At 33.5% G+C, this 24876-nt stretch overlaps 1 protein-coding gene across 1 annotated transcript in view; it reads right to left on the bottom strand.

Annotated features, from left to right (window-relative positions):
• The window catches only part of LOC114332567 (long-chain fatty acid transport protein 4), a gene marked incomplete in the record, with an annotated part of 350190 nt that overhangs the window by 181234 nt on the left and 144080 nt on the right, over positions 1-24876 (bottom strand). Inside the window, 2 exon segments of the mRNA XM_050654162.1 lie at positions 737-929; positions 12674-12875. Of these exon segments, the coding sequence (XP_050510119.1) occupies positions 737-929; positions 12674-12875 (395 nt within the window).

Raw genomic sequence — 24876 nt, 5'->3', positions numbered from 1 at the left:
ATTAATAATTACTTACCTAAAACTTTATTTGAAAATTAGAGTTTTTGTTAGGAAAACCCACATTTTCCGAGGAAAATTTTCGTCGGAGCAAATCGTGAAAAACATATCTCTATGCAGAATTTAATTGCGGTGAATTTTTATTAAGGTGTTTTTGTTGTAAAGTTAAAATCTTCGGAGTTATAGAGCAATAATTGAAAAAAATACGATTTGTCGGCGCCATTTTGTTTATAAAAAAGTAGCACACTATATGCGGACTTTGCATACCTATATTATTAATATATAGGATCTTATAATTCGATTCCAGCAATAAAATTGCTGGTAAATAACTTTTCCATGAATTTTGCTAATTAGCCCAGAGTAAATACCTCACAATTTAATAATCCAGTGTCAAAAATGCTTAAAAATTAAAGACACAAAAAATAATGCGATAAAATAACCGTTGTCCTACCCAAGACGGACGCCAAAAAAACGGTACTACACATTCTCAATTAATGGAATAGATTTATGTCTGAAAGAAAAATAGGCGTACCAGTTTTCGTTTTTCTAAATAGAAGCGTTTTGAAGGCATTAAAAACTAATTACAATACGCCATCTTCAAAGAGCTCTAGCTCCCTTAGGAAGCATTTTCGAAATGGGTGATTTGGGTCAAACCTTAATTTTTTGAGCCCAATAATCTACAGTTAAAATATTTTAATTATTAATGAAACACCCTGTATAACATATATCAGTTACTTACTTAAATTGGTGTTTCCTTCTGTCGATCCATAAAATTCAAAAAGTTCAGGTATGTTGAAAGTTTCTACGAAGTCTTTCCAAACATCTTTTTTGAGTCCATTACCAAACATTTTTTTTACTCCATGTGCTATGGTTGGTTTTCCTTTATGTGCTGCTAATATATATCTGCACGTTTCACCTATGTAGTTTGCAACCTGAAAAATAGTCACCATAAATAATATAGTATACCCTATTCCACAAATATACGACCCTCTTGGATTATCGCGAAAACGAATATTTTACTGTGCAAAATATTATGAAGAATGAAAGTAAATTGCAAATTATATTGTTGTTTATTGTCGCGGTAATCCAAAACTGTCGTGCATTCGTGGAGTACACCATAGCTTGCATAGAAGAAAGCACATAACCTTACCATATTCTGTGATTTGGTTAAGACACGAGATACAAATTGGAGAGAATAAAAAAATTCACGAGATACAGCAAAGAATAGGTTTGGGTTGGGCTGCGTGTGGTAACCGTTTCAGCTCCGGTAACGCGAACGCGCCTCCAAAAATGACTATAAATTAGTGCCATAGAGATGTAGTCTAGTCGCAACATGTCCCGTGGACACTTTTAGGTCGCCGCGATTTGATGGTGGTATTGTAGGTTTTTTGGGTCGCTGAATCCAATGGAAGTGGTCTGGAAGCCCAAATGTGGTGCGTTTAATTGTTATTAACAAATTATGGTAAAATTAGGTATTTTTCAGGAATTATCAGAAGCCCTGTAAATAAATTGATAGTGTTAAAGTCCTCTCTGGTGTATTTTTGGTCGCTGAATCGAATGCGACTAGTCGCGATTACCCAAAATGTGTTCTTATTTTGTTAATAACAAAATAATTGTTTACTCGCCGAAAAGCTCGAAATGCGTTATCTACAGCAAGTTTGTAGTCTTTTTCATAGTATTTTTATACGCTAAATCGATTGTCACTAGTCGTTATATAGCTTAAACCACGTTCCTACTTTGTTATTAATAAATTATTGCAAAAATAACGGTTTATAGTACGTTTACTCACGGTTTTTGCTCTAAATATTAAAAAACGACTTGGAATGACATGAAATTTGACATGCACGTAGCTAACATGTCAAACAAAACAAGTGATATTGTGCCGATGTGGATGTGTGCTTTTACCCTGTGGGTGTTTCACCCCTTTCCGGAGGGGAAAAAGAAACCTTTAAAATAAGTCCGGAATTGGATAAACTGATTAATTCTAAGCAACTTTTGTTCTATACAGTTTTTTCACTAAGTGAATACTTTTCGAGTTATTTGCGAGTGAATATGTTCATTTTTCAACAAAAAAAAACCAAATAACTCGAGAAGTATTTACTTAGTGAAAAAATTGTATAGAACAAAAGTTGCTTAGAATTAATCAGATAGATAGATCGATAGATAGATAATTTTATTAACCCTTGGTTACATACACTTATGCATAGGGCATGTCAAAAAATACAATAAGTATTACAACACTACAATTGCAAACAAAAATAATATATAGTACAAGACAAATACATAATAAGTTGCCAACAATTATTCTATAAATCATGTCAATACAAAAATTAAAATTCGCCCCAGACATTGGACATCTTCTAAATAATTAGAGCTAAGCATTCTGTAAATTCACGTACTGAATAAAAGGCATGGCTTATTAAGAATTGTTTGAAGTTTTTTTGGAAAATTCTTGTGAATTAAAATTTTTTAAACTAGATGGTAGTGTATTAAAAAGTAGGGAGCCTGCATATTCAGGAGATTTTCTAAAATTAGTATAAATATGACATGGAAGATATATTATCCCGGAGTTTCTTGTGTTATATGCGTGTAAGTCATTTGCTGTTTTAAGATCATTTAACTTAGTGAACGTGCGTGACAACAACTTATAGATATAAGTATACTGAAACAAGCGTAAGAATATTATTATTTTTAAAACATTGTCGACAACTGTCTCTAAAGCGCAAACAAAATATTGTTCGAGTTATTCGTTTTTGTAGGACAAATACTCTCAAACTTTCCGATGCCTATCCCCAAACAATAATGTTTTGACTGATTATGGAATACACTTGGGAATAGTATAGTGTAACCAACGCATTTACAGTAACTTCGTCCTTTAACGACAATATCGCGAAATATGCTCGATTCAATTTTAAACAGGTATTGTTTACGTGTTCACGAAAATTTAAAGTATTGTCCACAATCGTGCCAAGAAACTTAGTACTACCTATCAACTAATTTAATAATCAAGTTGTCTGTAATTTCGAACGGAGAAGTACTTATTTTTCTTTCACCATAAGAAAACTGAATACATACTGTCTTATCTATATTTATCACCAAATTATTTCGGTAGCACCAGTTCTTAAATGACAAGATTACATTTTTGAACTTAGAATGTGCTAACTCGAAGGATTCCGCTGAGACAAGTATGATGGTATCATCTGCATACATGAATATGTGTTTTTCTTAGATATATTCTGGCATATCATTTACATAAAGTAAAAAGAGTAGTGGACCTAATATTCCACCCTGGGGTATTCCTAAATTACTATAGTAGATTTCCGATGAAATATTATTAACAGACACAAAAAGTGGTCTATTCGTTGTATACGAATATATCCATGAGTTGACCGGTTCGCGAATGCCTATAGCTATAAGTTTTTCTTTTAGACATACTGGATCAAGACAGTCGAAGGCCCTCGAGAGATCAAAGAATATTCCAAAAGTGTACAAATTTTGATCTATTTTTTCATGAATAACTTGAATTAAATCTACTGTAGCTGTTTCACATGATCGTCCTTGTCGAAATCCGTGTTGTTTACTACTAAGGATTCTTGTTTTATTTAGAAATGACGTAATTATATTATACACTACTAATTTTCATAAGTTTTTGCGATAACGCTTAAAATAGATATGCCTCTGTAATTTAATAATAAGTTTCTTAAACCTTTCTTATAAACTGGAACTACTTTAGAAGTTCTTAAAATATCAGGGAATTTTCCGGTACTCACTGAATAATTAATTAATTCGGTTATAAAAGGAGCTAATTGTGATGAACATTCCTTAAGGGGTGAAACTGCCATGTCATCAAATCCTGTGGACTTTTTGTTGTTAAAAGAATTGATTACCTCCAAAACATCGTATTCAATGATTGTGGGTGAAAATAAAGTGATTCATTAGGTGTACGTCTTGTCTTGTCAATGTATAGGTTATCTTTGTTCCATTGACCATTTTTTGGAACTATTGATTCTACGGACTCAATTAGATAATCAACAAAAACATTAGATATTTCTTTAGGACACTCTAATTGCCTATTATTGTATTCCTTTTTTTTTGGAAGGTCAAGTCTCTTCGTTCTATTTAGTTTTGTGTTTACTAGTTGCCACATTGTTTTCGTTTTATTACTGGAGTTATTGATTAAATTTGAGAAATGCTTCTGTTTTTCAAGTTTAATTTTGTGGTTAATCATTTGTTTTTTTTGTGTATAATTTTCGTTGCTGATAATATTAGAGTTTTTTCTAATCCAGTTATCATGTTTAAGTTCCGATATTTCATTTTCTAACTCAACTGAAAACTTTACTTCGTTATGTTTACGTTTTTCGTTATTTGGTTAAACACGTTTTAACGGGAACGCTGTATTAAATGCATATTATGTTAGTTCATCCCAGAAGGACTTGAACATTGCATCTACCGATACAAATTTTGAGCAATCAATATCGATTTTACTTAATAAATATTTAAATTCTGCTACAGAAGAATCAGTTTATCCACTTCCGGACTTATTTTAAAGGTTTCTTTTTTCACTCACGAAAAGGGGTAAAACTCACCCCCAGGGTAAAAGCAGACATCGGCACAACATCACTTGTTTTGTTTGACATGTTAGCTACGTGTATGCCAAATTTCATGTCAATAATAATATAATAATAATAATATAATAATAATAGAGTTTATTTGTAGCAACCTAGTACATAATAAATAAACCCAGTCTCTCACTGAAGTTGTTAGTCACATGGACTACAACTTGTGCGTGAGGGTTAAATTTAGATTATAAAACAACATGAATTTATCTTAAAGTTTACAAAAAGGAATCGAATATAATCTTGTTCATTCTTGTTCTCTCATCTGTCTTTAAATTTGAGCTCCTCTTCTCACTAATTTAGTTAACGTTAAATTTTGTTTATCGGACCTACAAAAATTTCTAATACAAAGGATTGCAAAAACTTCCGACGGGATTCTTCTGGCGGAACTTCGTTTTCTATAAGAACTTTCATGATATTTTGAAGGTGTTTTATCCATTTTCACCATAATTTTTACAATTTAAATATTTACAAGTGACATTCGAAATAAATCATTTTTGACATATATATGTTTTGATTATGACAATCCAAGTGGAGATTTAAAATTTATAGCAAAAACCGTGGGTGAACGTAATATAAACAGTTATTTTTGCAATAATTTATTAATAACAAAGTCGGACTTTTTTCCGTCAAAATAACTGTCAAAGTCGTGTTCGTTTTTTGGAGTTCGTCCCAAAGAATTATTAATTTTGGCAGTTTTTTGGTACATTCCGGCCTTGTTTCCACGTGCAGAGTTTTATCAATAGTTTCTGTTTTGTGGTACTTTGCGGAAAACTAGAGTTTTGAAGACAGATTTGCTGTACAGAAAATGTCAGGTAACGGGGGCGGTCCTGGTCCGCCCTCGGTTAATTTAAATACTAATATTCAAATAATTAATAATGATAATAAAATTAATGTTTCTTCAATGGATACAGTATCCTCAGGTTTCGAAAAATATGACTTTGATAATAAATATCAACCAACGGATGCAGGTCCGTATCAGGTATTTTTGGAACATACCGATAAGAATCTTGGTCGTCTTTTTCCTATCAGAATTGGCTTTTATTTACAACAAGTAATTGAATTTAGAAATGATGTTATTGATATTCATTCTGTAGGTTTAAAACGTGTTAAGGTAATTTTTAGAACATACAAAATCGCTAATTTATTAATTAATCACGATATACTAACAAAAAATAAGTTGATTGCTTATATTCCAAAATTTTTCACGCATAAACGAGGCATAATACGTGGCGTTGATACCTTTTTTACTGAAGAATACTTGAAAAAAGCAATTAATTCTATAGTTCCAGTGGCGGAAGTGCGAAGAATGAAACGAAAAATTATAAACCCTGAAACCAAACAAGAAGAATTTGTCAATAGACAATTGGTAGTAATAAATTTTAAAGGTAATAAAATTCCGTCCTTTATTAATATAAATATGGTTAATTTCCCTGTAGAACCATACATCCATCCAGTTGTCCAATGTGGAAAATGTTTACGTTACGGACACAATATCGTTCAATGTAAAGGCAAATCTCGTTGTTCTCGATGTGCAAATGAGCATTCTTCCGCTGAATGTAATTCCGAGTTGCAAATGTGCGTTCACTGTAAATCTTCTGATCATCCTTCAATTTCAAGAGATTGCCCAATGTACAAAAAACAACACGACATAAAAAAAGTAATGGCTTTCGAAAATAAAAGTTTTAAGGATGCCGAATTATCGATTAACAATCCAGCTTATGCCAAAATTAATACCAACAATAGGTTTGATATATTAAATAATCTTGAAAATTTTCCCGATTTAGCACCAGCAAACAAAACAATTTATTATGCTCCTTTAAATAAACCAAAATCAAATTCAACCGCATTAGAATCAAAAACAATTAAAAGGCGAAGAACTGACACTTCTTCTCAGATTCCAAGCACTAGTAATTCAGATTTAGAAAATTCCCATCAAAAAAGACAAATTTCTCTTCCTCCATATACACCCGCTCCACAACAGAATAATTTCATGTTTTGTCGAGATAAACTTATCTCACAGATATATTCATTAATTACAAATATAATTAATAATCAAGGAAAATTTGAATTAAATAAAATCAGGGACAATATCATTACAATATTCGATAATAATGAAGATAATTTAGAATCCATTCTCACAGATAGTGAAAATGGCTACTAAAAATATTACAGAAAAACTAACTATATTACAATGGAATTGTAGATCCATTTATAGTAACAAAGGCAGTCTTATGCATCATATTAACAACTACCATACAGATATAATAGTTCTATCAGAAATATGGCTCACATCCGGTCATCATTTTAGACTTAACGGATATAACTTTATCAATAAATGTCGTGAAGATGGTTACGGTGGCGTAGGTATTTTCATCAGACAGGGAATAGATTACCAAGAATCCGAAATTAATAATAATTTCGATGACAGTATAGAAGCATGCGCAGTTTTTTTGAACAAAATTAATCTCTCATTAGTATCAATCTATAGATCATCAGATGTTAGAATAGAAATAAATGACTGGATCAACCTATTCCTTCAGTTTAATATTGCAAAAACTATTTTTCTGGGAGATTTTAATGCTCACCACGGTATGTGGGGGCCAATTGCAGACGACAGAAATGGTAGAATATTAGTGGAGGCCATGGATTATTGTGAAATAATTACATTAAATGACGGAACACCAACAAGAATATCCCCAACTAGTAATCATTCAGCCGTTGACTTAACTCTAACATCTCCCCTTTTAGCCGACCGTATAGCTTGGTCAGTAGATTCAGATTCATTAGGTTCAGATCACTACCCAATCAATATAGAAATTCAAATCAATCCCTCCTCCTTTGTCATCAACCCATCAACAAAATGGAATGACTCTCGTGCTGACTGGTCTGTTTTTGGAAATATTTTTGAATTAGAAATTAGTAAGCTCAATAATTTAGATAGGAATTCAACTTCGGTAGACAAAATCGAATTTTTCCTCAATGCAATCACGGTCGCGGCATCGAAATCTATGCCTATTAAGAAATCTTTCACACCTTCTGTACCAAGACCTTATTGGTGGGATGAGGAATGTTCTGCGATTGTTAAAAAACGAAAAGAAGCTCTCAGCGAGTTTAAAAAACAAGGTAATTTTATCAATTATCTACAATATCAAGACATTTCTGCTAATGTCAAACGTACGTTCAAACTTAAACAAAAAAACAGTTGGAAAATGTTTTTGAATAAATTAAATAAAAACACTCCTCTGACTGAGATATGGAACACTGTAAGATCTATTTGCAATAAACACCATCAAAAAAGAAAACCACAATTAGACGAAAGCCTTATTCAAAAAGTTCTTGATACATTGGCTCCTTCATCTGCTGCAGGTCCAATTTTTAACGACAACATTAATCAATTTCACTTCCATCAAGACTCAGACACCTTCTCAAAAAATTTTAGCTTTTCGGAATTAGAATTAGCCTTAAAAAAATCAAAAAATACTGCACCTGGACTTGACGGGTTTACTTATACGATAATAAATAAATTGCCTGAAAGTGGTAAACTTCTTCTCTTAGAAATTTTTAATGATTGGTGGTTGAAACAAAAGTATTCAGATAGTCTTAAAAATATAATTGTGTGTCTTCTAGCGAAACCTAAGAAACCACCTGACTTACCTTCGTCCTACCGACCTATTTCATTGTTATCGTGTATTACAAAAACTTTCGAAAGGCTTATAAAATTTAGACTCGAACATTTTGTCGAAAACAGATCAATTTTACCAAAAAATCAGTATGGATTTCGTAGAGGTATAGGCACAATTGATGCAATCTCCCATTTAGTTACAGATGCTCAATTGTGTCTATCAAAAAATAATTACATGTTGTGTCTTTTTGTGGACCTTAAAGGGGCTTATGATGTGGTAGATTTGGAAATATTATATTCAAAAATGGTAACGTTTGGCATCAATAAAAGAGTCTCTATAAATATTTTAAATTTGTTTGCTAATAGAAAAGTATTTTTGCGAGATAGTCATAACGTTTTACATGGTCCAAGAGTACTTTACAACGGGCTTCCGCAAGGCTCTATTTTAAGTCCCCTTTTGTTTAACTTATACACTGCAGACTTGCATGATTTGATGAGCGATGGCATACAAATTATTCAATACGCGGACGATTTATGCATTTATGTCACCCATAATACCTACGATCGCTGCATGATAGACTTAAGACGTACTTTTGACAGGTTACAAAACTGGTTCGACGATATGGGTTTTAGTGTTTCACCAGAAAAGACAGCTGTGATGTGTTTCACAAGGCACAGATATCAGTTAGTCGATAATTTCTCTATAGGTAAATACACTATTCCTATCGTAAAAGAATATAAATATTTAGGTATAATTATAGATAGTAAACTTCTATGGACCAGTCACATTAAGTATGTCAAACAAAGATGTGAAAAGGGAATTAATCTTCTGCGCTTCCTCTCCAAACAGAGCTGGGGCGCGGATCAACAAATTTCCTTAATGTTCTACAAGTCTTATATTCGCTCGATTTTGGATTATGGGTGTACTCTCTATGGTTCTACCTCCAATACGAACCAACTTACCCTTGATCGAATACAATATAGAGCTCTGAAAATATGTTTGGGAGCAATGGCATCTTCACCAAATCATGCCATTCTGGCAGAGTCTCAAGAACTTCCTCTTAGTTTTCGAAGACAGTTTTTAGCAAATAAAAGTCTATTAAAATATAGATGTTACAACAGTGATTTGATCGCAAAAATTAACTTTCTTGTAATTGAGAATTTGACAAATCATTATTGGAAAAAGAAAAACTCTCCTCCTTTGTCAGATGCATTTATTGATACAAACTTATTTCAAAATGATATTGTTAAACTTAATAAAATACCATTGTATGCACACAGTTTCGATTCTATAATTGACAAACCTATCACCATATTCCCTCGGTATTCAGATTGTAATATCTTAAACCAAGCCATGATAAAATCCATTGTAAATGGTCTCGGGTCGAACTTAACTAAAATATATACAGATGGGTCAAAAACGGAGCTAAACACAGGTTCGGCATTTTTTGTTTCAAACATAAATCATATTGAAAAGTACAGAATCTCAAATTATTGTTCCATTTTTACCGCCGAGTCCTTTGCTATTGAAAAGGCACTAAAATGGTGTGCAACTCAAACATGCACGAATGTGGCAATAATTTCAGACTCAAAATCAGCATTACAAGCTATTAGCGGTCACCCAATAAACCAATTCCGAAATGCCTTAATTTTGAACATTAAAAAATTAATTATGGATCTTAAACAAAATAATGTAACTGTTTCGTTTATTTGGACGAAAGGACATTGCGGAGTCGAAGGTAATGAAATTGCGGATATAGCCGCAAAAAGTAGTCACAGTTGCCACCATATGGACAAAGTATTTAATTTAAAAGATTTGAATAATGCTCTCCAACCTAATATCAGAAGGAAATGGGAAACTGATTACAAAAGAATTGCAAATAAATCTACAAACCCTTATTTCAAAATTCACCCTACACTTCCAAAAGACATTCCTCATTTCACCTTTAATTATAATAGAGCACAAATGTCAGTATTGACTCGTTTAAAATTGAATCATGCTCGCTTTCCATCTCACTTATATAAAATTGGAATACTTAACTCTCCTGTCTGTAGTTGTGACAATGTATCCATTGGTGATCTAAATCATATATTTCTAGAATGTTCTCTGAACTCTCAATCTTCTTCAATTCTGTATCAAGAACTAATTCATCACGAGTGTCCATTGCCACTAAATATTACAGCTCTCCTTTCTTCCCCAGATAAAGCGGTACTAGATTCCATCATTAATTTTATCAGAAATTCAAAAATAGCGGTATAGTTTAGAAATAGACAATATGAAATCATTTAATGTAATTAAGAATTTACATGTTTTGTGGCAAATTAGTCCTGTCGCCAGGGGGGGTACAACGGCCTCCTTAATTCAGATGGACTTACCCAAGTTTTTTTTATATATTTTGACCCGTAGAATACGAATTTTTTGGGTAACAGTTGATCCGGATGTCGATAAGATTGTTATAGACAAAGAACTTGAGGAATTACATAACAGTGATTTCTCGCAAAACAAAACATATTTTTGTATTTTTTGGGTCATTTTAAGCAAAAAATATTCCTACAAGTTTTTTCGTAGAATGCATAGTTTTCGAGATAATCGCGGTTGAACTTTCAAAAAATCGAAAAATTGCAATTTTTGAACCCGAATAACTTTTGATTAAAAAATAAAGTAGCAATTCTGCTTACCGCATTTGAAAGTTTAAGTCAAATTATATCGGTTTTGATTATTTGCATTGCTAAAAATTAATTTTTTTATTGTTAAACTAATCTATAAACACATAGGTTTCCCGTGCCTAATACATGCGTTTTACCGCATGCTACGTAGAAATTGCCTCGCTTGCACTTGTAGCTACTCTACCTACTCGTTCGATTTTAAATGAGAAATCATAGAAAACATCACTCACATACTAGGTGTTTACTACAGTTTACAGCTTTGTTTAACAATAAAATAATAAATTTTTAGCAATGCAAATAATCAAAACCGATATAATTTGACTTAAACTTTCAAATGCGGTAAGCAGAATTGCTACTTTATTTTTTAATCAAAAGTTATTCGGGTTTAAAATTTACAATTTTTCGATTTTTTGAAAGTTTAACCGCGGTTATCTCGAAAACTATGCATTCTACGAAAAAACTTGTAGGAATATTTTTTGCTTAAAATGACCCAAAAAATACAAAAAGATGTTTTGTTTTGCGAGAAATCGCTGTTATGTAATTCCTCAAGTTTTTTGTCTATAACAATCTTATCGACATCCGGATCAACTGTTACCCAAAAAATTCGTATTCTGCGGGTCAAAATATATAAAAAAAACTTGGGTAAGTCCATCTGAATTAAGGAGGCCGTTGTACCCCCCCTGGCGACAGGACTAAATAGATTTTGTCTGATGCCAGGATCTCTCTCACACACACACAACAAAGTCGGAACGTGGTTTAAGCTATCACGACTAGTGGCAATCGATTTAGCGTATAAAAATACTATGAAAATGACTACAAACTTGCTGTAGATAGCGTATTTCGAGCTTTTCGGCGAGTAAACAATTATTTTGTTATTAACGATTCAGTGACCAAAAATACACCAAAGAAGACCTTAACACTATCAATTTACTTACAGTCTAATAATTCCTGAAAAATAACTAATTTTACCACAATTTGTTAATAACAATTAAACGCACCACATTTGGGCTTCCAGACCACTCCCATTGGATTCAGCGACCCAAAAAACCTATAATACCACCATCAAATCGCGGCTACCTAAAAGTGTCCACGGGACCCCCTATGTTGCGACTAGACTAATATGTAAGCGCGCTTTGTGTTTATTATATTCAAACTGAAATTATTTCTGCCGGCACAGTACCTGAGGTTGGAAATATTAGAGAGGAGCTGAAAGGGGTGTGCTACGGCAAATATGTAAAAATGTTTTGATCATATATGTCTGAAGAGAAAAACGTATGAAGAGTGCGTATTGCCGGTGATGATATACGGAGCAGAGATCCTAACATCAACGAAAAGGTCAGCAGAAAATCAAAGAGTGACCCAGAGGGCCATGGAACGAGTTATGCTAGGAATCAATCACAAGGAGAGACAGAATACCAAATATTACCATCAGGCAAAGAATAAAAATTAAAGACATAGAACATCTACTTAAAAAGAAATGGAGATGGGAAGGTCATGTAGCAAGAACACCGAACGACAGTTGGACTAGTGACTAGATAATTATTGGAATGGTGACCGCGGGTGGACAAATGAAGTAGAGGTCGACCACTAACGCGCTGGAGTAACTCTGTAAAGAGAACTGCCTGAAACTGAATGATGGGAGCTCAAGACAGGGAGACATGGCGAAACTTAGAGGAGGCCTATGTTCAGCAGTGGACGATAACGACTAGATAATGATTCTATGATTTACGGCATATATTCGTTTTTAAATAATACTTAGTTTACTTACAGTACAATTATATTTATTGCAGTCCGTCCAAAAGTGAGAAGCAGAAAACTTGCGCCTAAGTGTCATGGTTACTCCGAAAATTAAAGTTTGTCCAACAGTTAACATTCCTCCAGTGGCGTGATATAGGGGTAGAGGATTATAGAAATTGTCGTTTTCGCCTAATGAAAGGAAGTAATTGATTCCAGTTACAGCAAAATTGAATCTAAAAATATAATAAACATAAAAATAAAATTAAACATTACTTTTAGATATTGATTTTAGATTTTATCGACTAAAATATACAATAGTTTCTTGTATTCCTTTGAGTGTAACTACATACGTTTTCACTTTTAGATTTTTGTATGTCGTTCTTTTTTTTCTATTTCTTTTTGATTTCTCATTTTATGCACTATATTATCATGTATTATTAGTAGGTATTCCTGAAGTTTCCCTCCCCAGATCTTTCTCTGATATAGGGCAGTAATAAAATCAGTACCAAGCCGTATCCAAGTATACGAAAACGATGAAAAGACAACTAACTGGAGGCACACTGAAAAAACAGGCAGAAAGATGTCTACATAAAAAGAAGAAAAATAAGAAGAAGACGTTTACAGATTTAGCTTTTCCGTCCTTCATATCAGAAATTCCTCTCTGTTGCTTTTATCGTGGGTCTTGACTTCCTTCCGTTTTGTTGTTTCATTAACGTTTCTTAAATTAGTTTTTTAACTTTCTGTGTGCATACTAGGTTGGCCAAGATGACTTCCATTCTCAATTATTTGTAATGTCTTCTTCTTCTTCTTGTTTTTGTATAGATATGACTCTGTCGGTTTCTTCATTGTGGCTCCAGAAGTTTCGTTCCATCGTTTTCGTGGTCTTCCCACTGATCATCTTCCTATTGGGGAACCGTCTCTCGCTGTCGTTACTACTCTAGTTGTTGTCATTCGGCTTATGTGGTCACTCCATTCTACTCTTCTCTTTCTGACCCAGTTATAAATGTTCACCACCTTGCATTTGCGTCCTATATCTGTACTTCTAGCTCTGTCCCATAGTATCTTACTTTCGATTTTTCGAAGAGTTTTCATCTCCGCTGTTTCGAGCAATCTTTTTTTGCTGTTTGTGTCAGGTCGTGTTTCTGCCGCATATGTGATTATTGGTCTGATGACTGGTGTGTAAATTCTGCCTTTCATTTCTTTGCCTGTTTGCTCTATTCGCTTGATCTTCCACTTCTGTTTCGAGCTTTCCGTAGCTAGATAGTGTGATGCTTAAACTCCATCACTTGTTCTATTATCTGATCCTCCAGCTCCAATTTACGTCATATTAGATTTGCTGTTATATATCCTGTTATGTAACAGTGAGGAAGAAAGGGCGAATTTAGAGCATAAATGGAAAGAATTCGAAGATTCAATATTAAAAGAGGCAAGAGCAACATATGGATATAGTAGAAGTAGTGATACCAAGAAACAAAAAAAGCTGGTGGAGTGGAAATATCAATAAGGAAGTTAAAGAAAAGAAAAGATTGTGGAAAAATTATTCACAAAGTAGAAGTCAACAAACATATGACATATACAAAATACAAAGAAATAAACTTAAAGAAATGACCAAAGAGGCAAAAAAGGATAGCTGGGAAGAGTTTGGAAGAAAAATGCAGGAAAATAGTGAAGGGAACAAGAAGCTATTTTACAGAACACTAAGAAACATGAAAAACCCAAAAACAGTCAATCTTAATCAAATAAAAGATCAACAGGGAAATATCATAACAGACGAAGAAAAAATTATCGAGCGATGGCAAGAATATTTTACAGGGCTACTAAATAGTGAAAATAAAATATTGATAAAGGAAAATAAAAATGGGGTCGACAACATAACCGAATCAAATGAAACTGGAATACAAATGGAAGAACTAGAGGAAGCTCTGAGTAAATTAAAGTAGGTAAAGCACCAGGCTATGATCAGCTAGATGCAGAATTATTAAAATTACTAGGTGCAAATGGCATGAAAGGATTGCTGGAAATACTAAATATGGCATGGAAAACTAAAAATATTCCATCCGAGTGGAACATCGCCACAATCTTGCCCATACAAGAAAAAGATACTACGGGCTGCGAAAATTATAGAGGAATATCTCTCTTATGCGTATGACTAAAAGTATACGAAATAATAATAGAAAGTAAAATACGTGAGATGATAGAACCAAGTCTAATAGACTACAGGCCCATGTCCAAAATGGATGGGTCATATGAACCACCAGGTGACGTATATAGGACGATATAAGAGCATAAAATAATAAGATTCAGCACTATGCCGTCACTTGTAAGCAGTCCAACTGAGTGCTGGTAAGAATTCAAAAGTGCAGGTAGAGTGGGTACATTTTGGTCATATATTTTTGTACGGCATTTTTACCATAGATAGATTCATGAAAAATAATAAGAAAGCACGCAGTGCCGTACAAAAATGGCGAGCCACAAAGTTGGTAAATTTTTTTGATTTTCTGACAATTTCCAGGGTAAATTTGGTCATTTGATTCTGTACGGCATCAGTTTCATACTGTTTTAATACAACTTCTAATCCATTATTCCGCAACGCCTTACAAAAATCATGCGACAAGGGGAAAAAATCGAGGGTTGCAATCTCCTCTCTTTCCGTGGTCCGGGGGTGATTTGAAAAAGTACGGCTTCGATTCCAAAACATTATTTAGCACTCAAAAGTACTATTAAAAATAATGCCGTCAAAAAATTATTGTTCATTTGAATGTATATTAATACTTATGTTAATTTCATGGTATACTTGATTTATAAAGCTAAAAATATCATTTGACTCTGTACGGCAACTTTTTCTTTACCATTATATTGTAAAATATAATTGTTATATAGTATTGCCGTTCAAAAGTAACTGTTCTAAAAAAAATTATAGAGAAATACAAAAACAGAAATTTTTTAAAATATTGCCACAGCTTAAAAATTCATAGATTAATAAAATAGCAATTTTATACATTTATCCTTTGTTTGAAATAGTATTAAGATAAATAAATTAGGAAAAAATGATGCCGTATATTTCAATGCATACCATATCTTTTAGGTTGATGATAATGGCGCTACCATTTTAAAAGTACATAGTATTTTATGGTCATTTGATACTGTACGGTATTAACATATTTTTGAAGAGAACAATTATTATTGATAATATATGATAAAATCATTATGACGTCTAACTGAAGTGAAAGGGTGTGTAGGTATATAATATCCAAGAATTGAAACTGTAAATCCCAGTATCAACAGTTTTGTATACTTTTTGGTTTAATATATACTTCAAGCATTATTGTTACATGTATATAATTGATTTGTTTCATTGTAATGATGTGAATAAATAAAACAACTACTATTTTTTAAAAAATTACTACTAGAAAACGACTACTTAGCACACAGTACAGTATTATAGCAGGTGTAGATAATATGCCTACAAATGCTAAACGTCGTAACATAACGTTGCTCCTTAAGCGATATAAATATGTGTAAATTATATTTATTTAATATTTTTAAATTTTTATTACTTTTTTATCGATATGAACTTTCAGATTTGTACGGCGTTAACTTTTTATAAATTATTGCATTAAGTACAAATGAACTATCTAAATGCCGCATAAAAATATATCGTCATAAATTTCACCTTATATTTCGTTATATGGATTTTTCGTACATTTCGTTCTGTGGAATTTTCCTTGAGCTTTTTTTTTTCTACAAACCTTTGGACCAACGAAAATGTACGGCATGTAAAATAATGTTATCTATGCATAAAATACTTTCAAAATAAATTAATTTTATGTTGTTTCAAATCACCCCCCGGACCACGGAAAGAGAGGGGATTGCAACCCTCGATTTTTTCCCCTTGTCGCGTGATTTTTGTACGGCGTTGCGGAATAATGGATTGGAAGTTGTATTGAAACAGTATGAAACTGATGCCGTACAGAATCAAATGACCAAATTTACCCTGGAAATTGTCAGAAAATCAAAAAAATTTACCAACTTTGTGGCTCGCCATTTTTGTACGGCACTGCGTGCTTCCTTATTATTTTTCATGGATCTATCTATGGTAAAAATGCCGTACAAAAATATATGACCAAAATGTACCCACTCTACCTGCACTTTTGAATTCTCACCAGAACTCAGTTGGACTGCTTACAAGTGACGGAATAGCGCTGAATCTTATTATTTTATGCTGTTATATCGTCCTATATACGTCACCTTGTGGTTCATATGACCCATCCATTTTGGACATGGGCCTGTAATCTATAGCTGATGCACAAGTGGGATTTAGACCAGCGCACAGTGTACCTACAAGACCACAATTTTACTTTGCAACAAATAATTGAAAAAGCTATAGTCAAAAATGAAGAAATCTATTTAGCATTCTTAGATATGAAAAAGGCGTTTGATATGGTGGACAGAACAGAAATCTGGCAGATCCTATAATAGAACAAGAATGTAGATGAAGAACTGTTGAAGGTGCTATGTAGTCTGTATGAAAATACTAATAATCAAGTAAGAACAAGAAACAGAACTTAAAAAATCTTTGAAAATAACGATGGAGTTAGACAGGGTGGTGTATTGAGCCCCTTATTGTTTATAAGTGTGATGGACGAAGTAATAAAAGCTTCCTGGCCAAAAACAAAAAAAAAATATTGCAAATTGCAGGATACAGAAACATGCAAGTAGTCAAAGTAGACGCATGCGTATTTGCAAATGATGTAGTGCTTACAGCAAAAACAGAAAAAAGACCTTCAAAATAACATGACAATGTGGACAGAAGAATTAAAATCACACAACTCAATAGTAAACACCGACAAAACTAAAGTGATTGTAGTAACAAAAATCAAATCAAAACTAAACATTAACATTGAAGGAAATAGAATCGAACAGATAGAAGTATGTATACAAGTATTTAGGAATAAGTTTGAATAATAAAGGTAGGTACATAAGAAGACGAGATTGGTGACAGAATAAATTCAGCAACTAGAAGATATCATGCACTATACAAAAACTTCTTGAACACGAAGAAAAACAACAACAAAAACAAAAATGATCGTATACCAAACAGTGTACTATACTAACCTATAAATATTAATCTACGGGGCAGAAAACTGGGTACTCGATGGAAAACAAACAAAGCGACTGCAAGCAAGTGAAATGAAATACTGAGGAAAGTGCTGGGTGTAAGAAGAACAGACAGAAGAAAAAACGAAGAAATTAGACAAGAACTTTGAACGAAACCACTAAAGGTTAAAACAGAAGAACAGAAACTGAAATGGTGGGGACACATGATCAGAATGAACGAAACTAGACACGATTGACAAATCTATAGTGGATATGCGGTCGAAGCGATCGAGGTTCAGGCCCCAGCCCGGTGAATAGAAAAATAAAAAGGCTGACGTCGTAGTCTAAAATTCTAAAAAGAATCTACGACTTGGTCTGGAATAAGCTGGTGTCTGATCGGCCTATGGAGGAGCGGTACGGCAAGGGATAAGGGCTTGCGGCTCGGTGACACTCCTCCATAGATCCCTACCGGAAGGGCGTTGACGCCTAAAAAAAAACGGTGTATATATACAGGGTGTCCCCGAAAATAGCGCGTTCCTTAAAGGTCTAGATAGAAGGTACAATGTAGAGCAAAGAAATCTTATGACATTTTTTTCTAAATTCCGCCGTTTGATCAAAAAAAGAAAATACATTTTGATATGCAAATTGAAGTCTGACAACAACGTAGGAGCGCAGTCCAGTCCTCTGAATCGCGATTTTCGGCTCTTATTGGAGCCTCATCGGAGAGAACGTAGGCACTGTTCTCCATATCCTAAATGACCAGCATCGAGAGTTTTTTCCACCCACTGCAATCAAAGTGATGGTATTAGGTGACTAGCGTCATCTGGCAATTGAAAGATGAAGTAGTTTTCAATCCTAATAGCAAAATTAATAATATTGAAAATATTAAAAACTTTACTTAAAGATTTTTAAAGTGAAAACTTATTGGTACACTTTCCTGGTGACACCTCCAAGGCTTCTACGATTTGCAAGCACATGGATGCTGCAGTGAATACAAAGGGAAGGAATTCTACACTATGCAATTCACATCCCCCGTTTACAGCTTGGTAAAGTTCCAACGGAAAATGCACCTGGTTACTCTAGGGAGTAATACGACTATAAAATAAAAATGTATACCATTTTTATTCAGTTGCAATGCGAAGGCAAAACAATCTTACTTTTCAATTAGAATACGGAGCGCAGTATAATGGTATAGATTTTTTATTTTTTAATTTATAGTCGTATTAATCCGTAGAGTAACCAGGTGCATTTTCCGTTGGAACTTTACCAAGCTGTAGACGGGGGATGTGAATTGCATAGTGTAGAATTCCTTCCCTTTGTCTTCACTGCAGCATCCATGTGCTTGCAAATTGTAGAAGCCTTGGAGGTGTCACCAGGAAAGTGTACCAATAAGTTTTCAATTTTTCAATTTAAAAATTTTTAGTAATGTTTTTAATATTTTCAATATTATTAATTTTGCTATTAGGATTGAAAACTACTTCATCTTTCAATTGCCAGATGACGCTAGTCACCTAATACCTTCACTTTGGTTGCAGTGGGTGGGAAAAACTCTCGATGCTGGTCATTTAGGATATGGAGATGAGGCTCCAATAAGAGCCGAAAATCGCGATTCAGAGGACTGGATTGCGCTCCGTATTCTAATTGAAAAGTAGGATTGTTTTGCCTTCGCATTGCAACTGAATAAAAATGGTATACATTTTTATTTTATAGTCGTATTACTCCGTAGAGTAACCAGGTGAATTTTCCGTTGGAACTTCACCAAGCTGTAGACGGGGGATGTGAATTGCATAGTGTAGAATTCCTTCCCTTTGTCTTCACTGCAGCATCCATGTGCTTGCAAATTGTAGAAGCATTGGAGGTGTCACCAGGAAAGTGTACCAATAAGTTTTCAATTTAAAAATCTTTTAGTAATGTTTTTAATATTTTCAATATTATTAATTTTGTTATTAGGATTGAAAACTACTTCATCTTAAAAATAGTAGGTTTGTAGGTCAGTTGTATCCGGTAGGTAAAATAATGAAAATGTCAACCAAACCGATATCCACATCTGACGTCTAGTCACATTATTAAAGCAAAAAATAACTATTTTGCAGATAGGTGCCATGTCAACAACCCCAAAATCACACCTAATAGTAAATAAACAGGGGTTTGAATAGGTTAAATTTCCAAAGTGACAACAAGTTCTTCTACGCCACGTTGCCATGTCATTCGAATTTATGAAAATAAAAATTCACTTATATGGCGAACAATGTAATTTTTTTCTTGGAAAGGTTAACTTCAGAAAAAAATAAAAAAAAAAACGTTAATAATAAAAATCATTTTTTTAATAATATTGTGGCTTATTTCCCATTCTAAATAGTTAAAATCAGAAAAAAATGTTGTAGGACTTTTTTGTTCTAAATTGTGTATTTTATCCATACCTTAAAGGAACGCACTATTTTCGGGGACACCCTGTATATATTAATTTTTGCAGCATACGTTGTAAATCATCTTCGATTTGAGAGATCAGTATTGCATCGTCTGCATAACAGATTAATTTAAGTTGCTTTTCTCCCATTTGGTATCCTTTTATAGTTCTGACTTTTTTATTATTTCATCGATGATCATGTTGAACAATAGAGGACTCAGGGTCCTCTTATCCTATTGCCAGCTTCAATTGGGTCAGTTAGTTCATCTTCGACTTTTACTTTTATTGTGTTGTTCTGGTAGATGTTATTTGAAATGGGTCACTTATTATCCAGTGGTTTCTCTGTTTAGAATGATTTACTTTGATTTTTATTTAGAATAAAATACTTTGATAAGTAAAAGATAAAAGGACTAATAATTGATACCTAAAATAATTAGAAGATTTGTCCTTCTGATTTATAACGACACGATAAAGTATTAATTATTGGCAGTTATTATTACCAGTTTATTATCAATTACATACATATTAATGTTTGCGTGTCTGAACTGATTATTTCTTTGTTTAGTATGAATCATTGTGGCATTCATTACGTCGGCGATTTCGTACAGGAATTATATTGTTTGCTATATTAGTGTTATTAAGTTATCTTTTGTGCTAATACTAATACGAGGCTTATACATATATCATTTATACACCTAAAGAGACTTGGGTACTCCTACATTATGGTCCATTCATTACGTATGATATCACAAGTAAAATTCAAATGAGACATGGAATATGGCTGTTTAAGATAATAGAACAGTACCTATTTGTAGACATGATACAACAAAAACTAAAAAATTCAGTCTTACAACAGAAAAAAATTACAAAAGATCTATAAAAGTTATTAAAAAATAGCCAAGGATATTTTGGCAATCAAAAGATTAGGAAGGATTGTTAGAACATTTTACCTAGATTACGTGTAAGCAGAAGAAAGGAAGGAGTTAGAGAGTTTTAATAAATGAACATTTCTAAATTTAAAATTTAAATATAAAGAAAACGGAAAATTTTAGAATTGAAATAATTAAGAGTTAACTGGTTATTCGTGAACAACATTGCAAAGGCATAAAGCTTTGAAACGAAACAATAAAATCTAATTATTTGGTATAGTTTTATTTTGTTAATTTTCTGTAAAGTAGTATCTGTTATTTGTTAAAGGTAATGTAAGTATTCCAAGGGAAAATCAAATCCAAGATAGGGAAATATTTAGGACAACAGGATAGGAAAACCAGGTGCTAAGCTTCTTTAACAAGGATATTCTTCTTTTGCCTGGATCTCGTTTTCCAATTATTTTTCCCTGCAGGATGGTTTGTAGCACGGCATATATGGATTAATTTCGCATAAAGCGTCCGAAGTATTGTATGTAACTTTCGAGATTTGATGTTGGTCAGTACTCTCGGTCCTTCTTCATTCTACTGAGGACCTCCTTATTTGTGACTCGGTCAGTCCAGGGGATTTTGATTATTCTCCGATATAACCTCATCTCAAATGCTTCCAATATTATGAGCATATCTTCGTTTAATATCCACGATTCAACACCATCATAAAAAAGGACAGAGAAGAAGTAGCATCGTAGCATTCTTAATTTTATACCAAGCGAGGGGTTGTGGCTCTTGAAGTAAGCTTCCACCCGCTTGAAGGTGGATCTAGCTTTTCTGATGTGCGCTCTTATCTCTTAGTCGTTGTTCAATTCTTCATTTATTATGGTGCCGAGGTAGTTGTAGTGCGTCACTCTTTCTACAGGAACTTGGTTGATGAAGAGTTGACCGTCTGTTATCTGCTTCTTTCTAACGATTATAACCTTTGTCTTCTTTACGTTTAATTGTCCATTGTTGACTATAATACCTACGTGATTTTTTCATAAGGACTTGTAGGTCTTCTCATACATACATACATAATCGATTGCCTCTTTTACCATTAGGTGTCGAGGATTCCTCCTTTATATAATACTCTCTGCAAATTTACGCCACTTCTTCCTATCTGCTGCTAAAACTTTTGCTTCTTGCCACGATGTTCCACTTTTCTTAAGTATTTCGTTTACACTAGTGTTCCAGCTTTTCCTTGGTCTGCCCCTCGTGCTTTTACCCACTGCTTTGGCCTCCCATGTCATTTTCACTTGTCTGTCACCACTCATTCCTATCATGTGTCCAGCCCATTTTAACTTATTTTCTTAAACTTTTTCGTTGAGCGATTTTACCTGTAATTCATGTCTTATATCTTCGTTTCTTCTTTTGTCTAATCTTCTTGCTCCCACAACTTTTCTTAAGTATCTCATTTCTGTAGCTTGTAATCTTTTTCTTTGTCTGTCATTGAGTACCCAGTTTTCTGCGCCATATATTGTAATTGGCATATATACGGTTTTATATACTGTCATTTTGTTTTTCTCGATATCTTTCTCTTTTTTGTTTAGGAAATTTTTATACAGTGAATAATAATTTCTCGTTGCCAATTTTACTGAGATTAAGTTACTTGTCCTGACCTGGTTTTTGTGTTGACATACAAACTCTTTATTACACTTACAAGCTCTTCATCTACTTCCTTGTTTATCAGGCTTTGCCATATTCCTTTTCTATTGACCATATCAAACGCCTTTGTCATATCTAAAAACGCCAGGTACAGTGTATCGTTTTTTAACAGTGTTTTTTCAGTAATTTGCTGTAGTGTGAATATAACTGATCTTGTACGCTGTGTGATGGTCTAAATCCACTTTGTATATCTACCAGTCGAGGCTCAACTATTTCTCGTAGTTTCTTTTCTAAAATAATTTCGTAGATTTTCAACGCTGAGCAGAGAAGTGATATACCCCTATAATTATTGCACTCTTTAGTGTCTCCCTTTTTGTGTATAGGCAGTATTATTGAAATGTTCCAATCCTCTGGGATTTTTTGTTTATCCACGCTAGGTCTTCTCAATTGTCCGCAAATCTGGTATCATCTGCTTAATAGGTATGATGTTCTTTAGCCGGTACCCGTTAAGTAGAATAGCTTTTCGAGTTTCGTGTAAATCTTCGATAAATATTCTTTCAGAATAGATATTGAAGACTATAGGAGACAAACAGTGCTGCGCCAGCATGTGGTAGCCCCTGTGTGCAAGACCTTTTATGGCGACCAAAAAATACGCAATTTAAAAAAAATAACTAAAAATTCTCTAAAATAACTCTAGTGGCGCTCCTTAATTGCTGGCGCCTGTGTGCGTCGCACACATTGCACACGTGGACGGCGCGGACCTGGAGACAAAATACAGCCTTGCCACACTCCACGCATGATTTTTACATATTCGGTGCCAGACATGCCAGACATGCGAATACGTCGAAATTGGCGACTCTGCAATTTTGGAATAAGACTTGTATTGAGGACAAATCCTCTCTCGGACCAACAGCATTTATGAACCCGAAATTGGTTGGGACAAATTTGACTTTCACAAGGATTGCAAATTCTCTTATGGATTATCTTTAGGAATAATTTTAGAAGGTGACTCATGAGGCTTATCATACGGTATTCTTTGCATTTTTTGCCTCCTGGTTTTTTTGGTAGCCTAATAGACTCAGATTTCAGCCATTCAGTTGGTATTTTCCAGAGTTGTATAATATGTTGTTAAGTATCTTTGTGATTATTATTATTGATTCGTTGTCCATTAGTTTGAGTAGCTATGTATGCTATTATCGGTGCTTACTGCTTTGTCATCCTTTAGCTGTGTTACTGTAGAATAAACTTCCTGTTGTCTGTTGTAATAAATATCCTTGATTCATCATTTACCTCTTCTTCTAGCTTAAAGCTATTATCTATTTGGTCTTCAAATAGTTTCTCTAGGTATTATTTCGTTAAAATCAAGGAAAAAAATTTATGGCAATATCGAAAACTCAAAGAAACAACGAAAATGTTTTTATCATAAGAAATGATCACTTCCAGGTAATCATTTCCAAAAATGATTACTTCCAGGAAATCAAAATCGGAATAAAAATAGAGCAAATTTTAACAAAATGAGAAAAGTGCTCTGCACAAAAGCTTTACAGTTGTAGCTAAGAGTTAAGTTCGGTAGGTGCTAGGTTTTCTCGACTTTGTTTTATGGAATGGAAGCTTGGACGTTAAATGCGGAATCAATGGAAAAACTGAAATCATTAGAGCTGTGGATGTGGGTGTACACAAGAATTCTGAAAAGATCGTGGACAGAACACGCCACAAAATGAAGAGGTTTTGAGAAAGGTGAGAATAAAGAACTGGAAATCTTAAATACTATCAAAATAAGAAAATTGGAATATCTAGGACATATTACTCGTGGAGAGAGATATATCTTGCTCCAATTGATTATGCAGAGAAAGTTTCAAGGAAAAATAAGCATAGAGAGACATAGAATACCGTGGCTGCGCAACCTGAGAGAATGGTACGAATGTACATCAAATAAACTTTTCAGAGCAGCCCTCTCTAAAATCTGAATAGCTATGATGATTGCCAACATCCGTCACGGAGATTATTGCACTTGAAGAAGAAGCTCGTTTAATGTGGCTTGGATCCTCATTTTCGTAATAACGTGTTTTAGCGTAGTCTGTATTTACTGCATAATTTTTTTTCTAAATCTGATTTCGTAAATATTAAAAAATCCTGTACCAGATATTATCACCAATCTGAGATGATAAAGGTTACCCTAATAAAAAAAGCAATTATGTGTAAACAATGTATAAACAAGAGATTATT

This window comes from Diabrotica virgifera, chromosome 6, assembly GCF_917563875.1.
Source record: "Diabrotica virgifera virgifera chromosome 6, PGI_DIABVI_V3a".
Lineage (NCBI taxonomy): Eukaryota > Metazoa > Arthropoda > Insecta > Coleoptera > Chrysomelidae > Diabrotica > Diabrotica virgifera.
Note: the sequence above shows the minus strand (reverse complement) of the source record. Positions and strands in the feature narration are given on the sequence as shown.